The sequence below is a fragment of the Gymnoscopelus braueri genome (assembly GCF_963280865.1).
Source record: "Gymnoscopelus braueri genome assembly, chromosome: 18".
Classification (NCBI taxonomy): Eukaryota; Metazoa; Chordata; class Actinopteri; order Myctophiformes; family Myctophidae; genus Gymnoscopelus; species Gymnoscopelus braueri.
The window spans coordinates 22,748,641-22,759,695 of NC_137618.1; the positions used below are offsets into that span (position 1 = coordinate 22,748,641).

Sequence of the window (11,055 nt, forward strand, 5' to 3'; positions counted from 1 at the left end):
ACTCAAGTAAATTTTGAATTCTGGACTTTTACTTGTAACAGAGTATTTTTATATTGGTACTTTTACTTAAGTAGAGAATTTGAGTACTTTTTCCACCACTGCCTGGTGGCGACCGTTCCGAGGTCGCCGGATTTGGCCGGGGGAGACCGTGCTTTTGGGGCGAGCGTTCTTGTATTCCCGAAAACAAGCCCACCACAACCCAACCATTAGCCCAACCATAGACCGTAGCTCACAGCGCGTCGCATCGCGCCGCACTGACAGCTTGTAGATCGGCTCTTTTTATTTAACCGAGTGGGAAATTTGCAGTACGCATGCGCATCGTAGTCATCTGACGTATGAATGCAATGTAACATTTGGCATCGCTCTGCTACAGCGAGGTAACAGGGCCACCTCTGTAAAGCGCACAGCGGAACATACAGAGCTCACATGAAGGAATATTTGTATTTCGCGAGAATAACATATCCATGCATATAGGGACCGAGGCGTAAGAAGAAGAACATTGAAAGGTTTTCAAAGTTGCGCGAAATGGAAAATTCTCCGGCTTGAGCCGCTGAGGTTCTTCTCTGCTGCTCGGTTGCTGCATGGCTGTTGCAAACCCGCTATAGGATGCCATGAAAATCACAACAGCCGACTGACTGAAGGACCGCTGCTGCCTCTTCTTCTTTATAGGACCATAATGGAGACATAGCGGCGGTGAACGATGGGTACTGGTGGTGAACAACAGATCTACATTAGGTGTTTACAGGGATCCAAAAGAGAGCTGAACGTCTTCTGCACCGAGTAGCCGCCGCGGATCGGAGAGCCTGGTCTGCTGTCTGCAGGATGGATTTCACCGTGCTCCGGAATCTCATCAGAAGATTCGTAAGGGACCATCCGTCCATTCAACATTGTTACCATTGGAAATCAATGAAATGCAGTGTAATGCGGTGTAAACTCATTAGGTGTTACATTTGTGTAGTTTTTTTGCATGTGTTTCCTGACACATAATCATGCCGACTGCCGAGTAAAGTAGGCTACCTATCCCACTGTTTCCCAAACAGTGAGTCGGGGCCCAATTGTGGGTCGCGGACACATTTTTATGGGTCACGAGTAAATTTCAAAACATATATATTTTGTAATAATAATCCCCCCAAAAATGCTTTTGTTTTCATGAATTAATGACAAATCCACTGATTTTTCAAAATAAAAATAAATAAATTAGAAAACAAATGTTTAAGAACTAGTGAAAATACAAAATAGCCGAGCTACAAGCTCACAACGCGAGGCGTCATGAGCTTGTAGATCTGCTATTTTCACTAGTTTAGGTACCGGTCAAACGTCTTATTTCTCTTTTGGGTCTTGAGGTGGTTTGTGAACCACTGACCTAAACCATAACATAACCTATTGACTGTGTTGGAAACGTGGCTTTTGATTATTTTTCATGATAGACATTAGATCCGAGTTGCTCCACTGGTCATTGACTATGGGGCTTTACACATTGTTTGCAACCTGAATAGGGAATGTGCTAGTTAATCCAGATGCAGTGACGGGTGGGAGGGTGTGTAGAATAGGAATGAACTTGGCTGGCCCAATTAAGCTGCTTTGATGATAAACTGTATACATCCATCAGTTTATTTAGATAGCAGTAGTAGCCTGACTAACATGGGGGGGGCTTTCTTTGACTGTTCTGACCCCCAGTCTGCAGCAATAGTTGGTATAGCCACACATGTGGATTTTACAGGGGAGAATATGACCATAAAACATGAACATGAAACACCTCCAGCCATTTACCATTAACCACTTAAACCCTCTAGACTTAGTAAACTGGACCCTGAGTTGGCTCTGTACTTGGACCACTTTTTTCCCATCCACACCCAATCTCTTTGCCAAAAATAGCTGATCTACAGTTGCGTCCTTGTCCTCCCAGAATATGGATGCTGGGGTTCAAGTGGTCAATGAGAGACATGCAGAGCAACATGGAGATGTTGACACATTCAGTGACACAACACCCTCATATTGTAGCCTCAGATAGGCAGGACTCTCGGGGGCTAATCAGCATCTCTAACGAATGTTCTTGATCGTCTCTGAGCAGGAAATGATCTGTATTAATGACAGTGTTGATGATGCTGATCTCGAGCCATATTACCGGTTCGCCCGACCGTTCAAAAGGCCAGTGCCATTAGTGGCCTGTGATTATCTGCCAGGACAGGAACCAGCTGGCCAGTGGGCGGTTGAATTAGGGAAAGAAGGCATAGAGGGAAGCAGGCCTGACACTTGACAGGACCAGTTACGGCCAGCCCTCACAGACTGGACACACCACTGGGTTGTCAACACATCTGCCAATACATAGTGTAGTGTGTCTCTGACTATAGGGCTGGGTGATATGACTTTAAATCAATATCACGATTATTTCAAGCTTTGGCCTCGATTACGATTAAGGAACGATTAGCAAAAAAAAACGTTGTGATGCGAAGCATTGTGTGCTTGTAGATCTGCTATTGTCACTATTTCTGTACGCCACTATTGTACAACGAACCTGCATGAGAAAGATTAAGTCTGTTATTGATTCTAAATATCGGTTTAGATATATATATTTTTATTTGCCCTATCTTTGACCACCTGACCAGAAACCTTCTTTAAGTATTGTGAAATAATCACCAGACTGTGCGCACACACCCGAGCACCTGTGTTTCTCTGTGAACGTTTGTACTTTTAAGTATTTGCTGTATGCCAGAGGTAGGCAGAAGCATGTTTAAGTGAGTGTTGAGTGAGTGTATATGCGTGTGTTTCTGTGTGCTGGAAGCGGGTGAGTGGGTGTGTACAGAGTATGACGGATGCTCCACCAGGGCGAATGTCAAGGGAAATCATATCCACTAGTGAGGAAGAGAGACATGGTCATTGAACACGCCCCTCATTTGTCATTACGCTGTCCATCCTTCTCTTCTTACATCAGTTGTTGATTATTTTGCCGTGGTAACATGGTGTGGTGTGCATGTGGACATTAATTCCTTTGTCCCAATATCAAAGTTAAAATGGAGGGAATGTTATTAATGTAGCCTATAATGTCTATTAGTGCCATCTTTGTCTTTGCAACAACTCCCCTATAAAGGGACTTGGACCATTTGTAAAGATTCTACAATTCAGCATTAACTATGGTTAGCTTGGCTTCTGAGCAAAAGCATGTGGATTTATTTTGCAACCCGTTTAAACTTATTTTTGTACGCACCATATTGTGTGCCAAAATCGTGAGGTCTCGAGTATTTAGTCTTAATTTTGACAATATAAAGTCTACATCAACAATAAAAGATATGCCCGCACACTGCCACATGCACGGTCAAGAGTAAAGTTTAATGTGAAGCAACGTTTCGGTCGTGTAGACCTTCCTCAGGCAAATTTGTCACTCTCCAGCAGTGAAAGCATAACCTATTTCTGATTTAGTCCACTTGATAATGACAGAGCTGTGTAAAGAAGTTATGCTGCGTATGCTTCCTATATCTGCTCATAACACTGTCAATCACCTGAGACAGCCTATTGCCCAAAGTGAGTCAGCAGAATCAATTTATGCCTAAATTGCGATTTTATGAATATATGTATCAGCCAGACTAGTTCTATAAGCTTGTAAGGCAGTGTACTACACAACACAACATTTGACTGTCTACCTTACAAGCTTACACACTTCCATCGGGTTAAAGCATTAAATTAAATATATCATATATCACAGTATAGTCATCCCCCACTTGGGTTCTGCTTGTGATAGACAGAAACACAGCAGCTGCTCAATACTAATCTATTTCAGATGATGCAGAGATTTTGTGTTGGAGTGTAGATTTGTGGATGAGCATTTTTTCCTGGAAGTGAGACAACTCTGTCTACAGCAGTCATTTCATTTTTATGCTTCAGTGTTTTATCTCTTATTGATCATGAGGATGAGCGCAATCTGTTCATTCCTTAAATCTAAATGAGTTCAGTAGACTATACTATAATGTACATATTTTAAGTCCTCCGTTTTGGCCTGTAGGCCGGTAGTGGCACTGCCGCTGCATCAGATTAAACTCGAGCACTGAAGTAAAACGCCTATTCAATCACTTTTACAAGTTTGCACAATGGTGAAAGTGTGTGTGTGTGTGTGTGTGTGTGTGTGTGTGTGTGTGTGTGTGTGTGTGTGTGTGTGTGTGTGTGTGTGTGTGTGTGTGTGTGTGTGTGTGTGTGTGTGTGTGTGTGTGTGTGTGTGTGTGTGTGTGTGTGTGTGTGTGTGTGTGTGTGTGTGTGTGTGTGTGTGTGTGTGTCAGTGTCACAGGTTGAGAACCACTGCAGGCCATGCAGGCTCAACTCCTCTCAGATAGCAGCTAACTTTAGTGGGACAGTAGTTCATGGTTTGACATGGAGATATTCCTAAAGTGTTCACACAATGACTGATAGTGAACCAGAATTCAATATGGGGGGTGCTGAACTGAGCTGCCTGATGTACAGTGCTTCATCATGCCCAAGTGTAGCTAATGCTTTACCTCTGAAATAAAAACACAACACAATGACATTCTCAGGACAAGGACACATTCGTTTTAAGAGGCAATATGTTGTGCAGTAACGGAAATACAGCCTGGGACTGAAACATTGGAGTGATCAAATTGCATTCTGTTGGCAGCCGTATTTCATCTGAGTCCCTGAAATGGCACAGTCTGTAGATTGAGCAGTGACAAACATGAATTTTAGCAAATTTGTAGGAAGCAAAGTGTATGGGACAGTATGTTGTTGCGAACGCAGCGGAAGGAGGCGCGCCGCGCAAAGTGGAGCTTACTTTGAAACCGTGCTCGGGTTGTGTGTGTGTGTGTCTCTGTGTGTGTCTCTGTGTGCAGTGCCTGTGTGCAGCCGCGCATGTGACTCACGCTCTCATTGGCTGCTGACAGATCTCAGAGTGGAGCTTACTATGAAACCAACTCGATCGGCCCCCAAACACGGTGAAATAGCACGGATTGACAAACGGCAATTCCGCGCATAGATGACTAGGAACTCCGACACTCCGTGCATAGGAGAACCATATCCCCCCCATTAACTTCAATACGAGGCGGAGGCAGTCATGTGACTTTCTCTCTACGCTCTCCCCATCACGGTGAAATAACACGGATTACAAGTCCGTAAATACACAACATTTTCGAGCTGTGTGTGTGTGTGTGTGTGTGTGTGTGTGTGTGTGTGTGTGTGTGTGTGTGTGTGTGTGTGTGTGTGTGTGTGTGTGTGTGTGTGTGTGTGTGTGTGTGTGTGTGTGTGTGTGTGTGTGTGTGTGTGTGTGTGTGTGTGTGTGTGTGTGTGTGTGTGTGTGTGTGTGTGGTGTCAACAAACTTTCAAAATTTGATTATATAATCAAATTGTAAAGTAAAAAGAAGCAGACATTAGATTGTGAAAAAACTAAAGCAGCAGGTTGTCTTATTCTCGTGTTGGCCTGGCCCGCTGCACTGAATACACTGCATGATGGACAGGAGTCACACAACATCACTTTCATTGATTGAAAATGTGGGTCATGCTGAAATGAGCGAATGATAACAACAACCATGGGTGAATGATGCAGAGAGTTCACAACCCAACTTGGTCGCAGAGAAAGTGAGTGCACTCTCAGCAATCAAAAAAGCCCCTTTGGGAATACTTCGGATTTTAGTCAGTACATGGTTTGTTTATTATTATTTCCCATTTCGTGTCAAGGAAAAGATAATTGTTGTTCCATGTTTATCACAGCACAGCTCGCTCGGAGCATTGCATGTCTTTTCCGATAAGTAGTCACGTCTCCCTTCTATGGAGATATTGCGCAAAAATAGATTTTAAAATGGTTTGAGCTTGTGTTTTTTTAAGGGAATAATCATGTCATTTCTGCCAGTTCCTCAGTATTTGTGTGTTATTTTGCTAACTCAACTGAGCACAGGTCAAGAGGACAGTAAGATAATCAAACAGAGAATGCATTTCTCATCTGTAAATTAACTTCCCGTGCTTTGACCAGATGTGTGCTGTACGTGTTAACTTAATGGTTTGGCAGGTGCGTTGGTTTATGTGTGACCACTGACTGACTTCAGTCCCTCCTCCTGTTGCTTGCCTTTTATAATGTGGTAATAATAGCTCTGATGTGATGCTTCAGACTGGTGCTATGCAGGCGCTCTCATAACACTGCATGATGTCATCATTTTGATGAGAAGTATGGTGTGTGTCTGTGTGTGTGTTTGTGTGGAGGTTGTGGTTCACAGTAAAAATGAGTGATGGCTAATTAAGGCAATATTCACGTGTCCTTTAATCTGAAGCACATCATCTGACCTTTTAAATAATGGCCAGTGATAATGAGGTTTTGATTGGCACCGGCGACATGAACATTCTTTTCACGACTTAAGGCTAATCCTTCCCCTCTTCTAATCCTGTCTGCTCTATATGTATACTATATGGATTAATAATGAGTCTTGTGTAAACAGCCCCGAATATGAGGCGTGAGATATAGGTCTGAGCTTTGCCTCTGATCTGAGACGGTGTCAGGGAGGGAGTTCTGAGCGGACCTAAAGCCCTTTAAGCCAAACTTTGTCTTGTCATATGACTGTGTTGCTTGCTGGAAAATCTTTTGCAGAATGATGCAGGCATGCAGGCATACAATAAAGTAAGAGCCTTTCTAGGGTTTACAGAACTGTGAGTCGTGTGTCTTGCTTTTACAGCTTAGCTTGGTAGATTAGTCTATATATTCCTGTTCGCTTGACCCCAAAATTGAACCTTGGTGAAGAGAAAAACTGACAAAGGTGACAAACAGACAAACGGTGCCTGTGTTTGGTTCAAGCTGCGCATTGCCATGTGCTTTTTGTTTTGTTTGTGTTGGCTTGAGTTGAGAGTATGAGATTTGTTTGCCATACAGCATAGCTCGTACACAGAGGTTTCATTACAGGTTAATATTTCAAGGGAGCATATTAGCATGTTGTCAGTTTTAAGTGTTAACTATAGAATAGGAGATAGAAGAGAGGACAGACGTACTGTAGCACAGCGGGATTGGAGACTTATGCAACTGTTTGATTCACATTAAGAAAAGTATGGTAGAAAACACGGAATAAAATAATACAGGTCTTGTGGGTGTGGTCTAATTGACTCATTGTATAAGGGCTGCTTGTGTTAAATTCTATTCAGTGCCAATAGTTAAGGCAATATTTACCATCATATTTGAATACGCCTTTTATTATCTCCGCCAGGCTGACGAATAGGGGTGGAGATTATGTTTTCACCCCTGTCTGTGTGTGTCTTTGAAATCCGAACTTATCTCGCAAACCGCAGGACCGATCAGTGCCAAACCTTTTTTTGCGCAGCCAGTAGACCAAAGAAGACAATCTCTTTCTTGTTATAGATTTTAAACAGCGCTAATAGTTCTTTCTCAAATTTATGTCTGGTTATATAAGAAAATATTGTTATGATTGGGCTTTATTGCTTAGTATTTAGAAGCCACATTTCAGCACAAGCTATCATTGACGAGCACTGAGCCAATAGCAGAACACACCACCATATGTTATGTGATGATGAGAAAAGTGGTAATGACAAAATCCCATAGTTAATTTGAACTTTGTATTCCCATTGCCTAGTATTAGTGTATTATATAGTGTGTCATGGGCTACTATGAACTTTCATACTTAGTCTCTGTCTATGGTTGCATTAGTGTTGCTATGGTGATGAATGGCAGATGAGAAACATGGATGTCTATGGTGTTTATGTGCACTAATCACTATACAAATAGAAATCTCCTGAGAGCCCCTGATATGATGTTTGCATGGATGTGGATGTTGGGTCTTCAAGTGTTGTGAGTCAATACGATGTCATTTTGTATTCAATTTCTCATTCATTTCAGTGTAGTGAAAAAATAGTAATTAATGTCCTTTAGTTCACTGCAGCTGAAGGACATTGTTTCTGTATCATTTGTAATTTTTACTCTTTAAATGTAAAACATAAATATATCTGTAGTGCTCAACAGTGAGTTCCCTTTCCTATTCTCCGTAGAGGAGTTTATCAGCTATATTTAGGGCTGTCACGATTATGTCATTTTACTTGACGATTAATTGTCTCTCAAATAATTGCGATTAACGATTTAACTGTCGTTGAACATTATTGGAACATTATAAATAAAAAAAAATGTTTGCTTGGCTTTTAGGCTTTGTGAACAAAAAGGTGTATAGCAGATATGGCAAATAACACAGTGGAAATAGCCGATCTACAAGCTCAAAACGTGTTTTAAGCTAGCAGATCTGCTATTTCCACTATTTTTGAAATATTGTCCCACCCGGAGCAAGCAATTCTGCGACATTGGCAACGAAAAACTCCCCCTTAACTTCACTACCCGCAATCCTAATGTGTTAGCTGTGACGTCTCTGATTGGTGGAGCTCGTGTTACTATATAAATGTTCAATTCAATTTTGTTAAAGTGTCAAATCACAACAAGTTGTCTCAAGACACTTTACATGTAGAGCAGAGACCCGACATTGTCCCACCCTGAGCAAGCAATTCTGCGACATTGGCAACGAAAAACTCCCCCTTAACTGGAAGAAACGTCAGGCAGACCCAGGCTCTAGGGTGGGCGGCCATCTGCCTCGACCGTGTCGGGGGAGGGGGGGGGGGGGGAGAGAAAGAAGAGAGAGAGGGAGATACAAGTAGTAGCAATAATAGTAAATATAATGTCCAGGCTAAAAAACTCTTAAGGATTTTCTGAAACGTCTATGAAGAAATGAATGGTATTTCTACCTCTGGAACCTGCACCGCTATAAAACATGGCGGCGACTGTTGCACTCTATTACAGTACTGAGTACATACATCTGTGTGTTGTGTAAGCATGCCATGAATATGTTTCCATGTCCCCTGCCTCGTTAATGAGACTACTTCATTAAGGAAGAACCCAGTCAGGGGAACTGAATTTGTGGGTTAATGAAGGATACCTGCTTAACATGGTCTGTGGCACCACAGGGCAGCGTGATATAGTGGAGGAGGGATCAGACAGGACCGTTTAATCAGCCCAGTTAATGGTGGATACCTTTATTATCCCCCTTTGCTAGTAATGAGCTAGACACCATGGGATATGATGGTTTGCTCGGATGGTGAATGTCTTTGTGGTCAGTGTATGTAATCTGTCTTGTGCAGCTTAAAAAAGAGTATAGCACCAGTAGGGTTCGGGGGTTACATTTCCATTGAGGCTTTCATTGTTAAAAATATTCTCCATTAAAGCTCATCAAATGGCAGGCAGTTTCCAGTATTACACATAGGCAATTGTCATTAAGATCTCAACCGGACTACTAGATGTAGCTGCTCTGTGAAAGCACCTCTGAAGCAATGATACAAGTTGATATCAAAATCAAACTAGATCATAATGCAGTTTGAGTCCACATTAGGTTCATGTGCTATCTAAGAAATTCAGGCACCAAAGACAATACAGCAGGTTACAGGGCAAGGAAAGAAAAGTGCAGTAGATACAGCATGATGGAGAGACATCATAGTCGAGGCAAATAAAAAAACTTTATCATCAGAAAGGTGGCAAAAAGAATAATCTACAGAGTCGGTGACTGCTACTCTTGACTAGCATTATCGAGTGTGTGTGTGTTGTGCACACACTCAATAATAATGCATCTTTTAAGAGAGCAACCGGTTAACCCATTAAGATCTGAGGCTGATTCTAAAAATGTCTTCTAAATCCTAACAGTTTTTGAAAATACTTATATTGCTGTATCACATCAGTGGTACTCAAACGTTTTCATGTCAAGGACCCCAAACATTTTATGTATTTGGTTGTGGACCCTCATCTGAAAATATTTAGTTCCAGGAGCAAATATTTGAGTAGAACATGTTTATAAATATATTCAAAGATTTGCACAAATGTTCAATATTTTTGCTAAAGTATAAAATAATGGTTAAAGTGGTTACACTGATACTTTCCCGGTTTTAATGGGTTAAACAGAGGTCATGGTGTTGACATGTTGCAAGCCCAGCTCTAACTTCAAGTCCTTAGTCCACTATTTCTTTTCCAATCCAATTCCAAGCTGACTTCCTCCCCGTGTTGCAGGTGATGATGTAACATCAGCATCTTCACTCGCTGGCCATTTTAGTGTGATTAATAAAGACAAAAGCCTCCATGCCCTTTGTTCAACCAGCCACCCACTCTGTTTGATGGAGCAGCAAAAAGGAAGAGGGAACAGTGGGCCAGGGTTTGATACGGATCGCGGCAGATTAATGATCAGATAGCTATAGACCCACAAAGCTTTCTTCTCTCTCTTCTCTGTCTTCGTACCTCTCCTCTCCCGCAGTCACATTGTCGTCGGAGCACACAGTGCCAGGAAGATCTGAGGAGAGGTGAAGAGAGTGGAACAGAGAAAGACAAGCGGATGTGAATGGAAGGAGGAGTGTAAGGGAGAGAAAAGAGGAGAGGGGGGGGGGGGGGGGGGGGGGTGGATGTTAGAAACCGTAAACCGGCTGGTTAGCTACAAGGTTCACTGTGCAATTTTACGTCCATGTCCTTTTGGCCTAACATCTACTGTGGATAGTACAGCATCTCCACAAAACTGGTCTACACAAGCTTTCTCTCTCCCCCTCTCCCTCCCCCTCCCCCTCTCCCTCTCCCTCTCCCTCGGCCTCTCCCTCTCCCTCTGTAACTTGTCACAGAGGTGAAACATGGAGTTATTTTTGGTTTTCTTTTCTAATCACAAAGTGCTGGTCTGACTGAATGACTGTTGCACAAACGCACAACTATCTGGGCTACGGGAATGGTGGTATAGGGTGTTGTTTTGGCGTATGTCTCTCATATCTCCTTAACTATGTTCTCGCAGTGAGTCATAGATCATCCTGTCATCATGTTAGCTATTACTGTCTCTGTTTTTTTCTACACAGGGTCTCTCAGCCAACCACCTGTCTGTCGGTTTCTCTTGAGTCTCATTTCTCATTTCAGATTTTTATTGTGCCAGTCTCTTTTATCTCATGAAATTTAAGTACCTATCTCATTTGGTTATTTATCCACCATTTACTGTCTTTCTTTCTTGCTTTCTTGCTTTCTTGCTTTCTTGCTTTCTTGCTTTCTTGCTTTCTTTCTTGCTTTCTTTT

General features: G+C 42.3%; 1 protein-coding gene across 5 annotated transcripts in view; it reads left to right on the plus strand.

Annotated features, from left to right (window-relative positions):
* The first annotated feature begins 387 nt into the window (after positions 1–387).
* The window catches only part of LOC308073443 (phospholipid-transporting ATPase IH-like), a 48,499-nt gene continuing 37,831 nt past the window's right edge, over positions 388–11,055 (plus strand). For all 5 annotated transcript variants that reach the window (XM_080412349.1, XM_080412350.1, XM_080412351.1 and 2 more), the window contains exon 1: positions 388–861. In XM_080412349.1, coding sequence (XP_080268475.1) covers positions 823–861 — 39 coding nt within the window. In that variant the 5' untranslated portion in view covers positions 388–822. The remainder of the gene's footprint in view (positions 862–11,055) is intronic.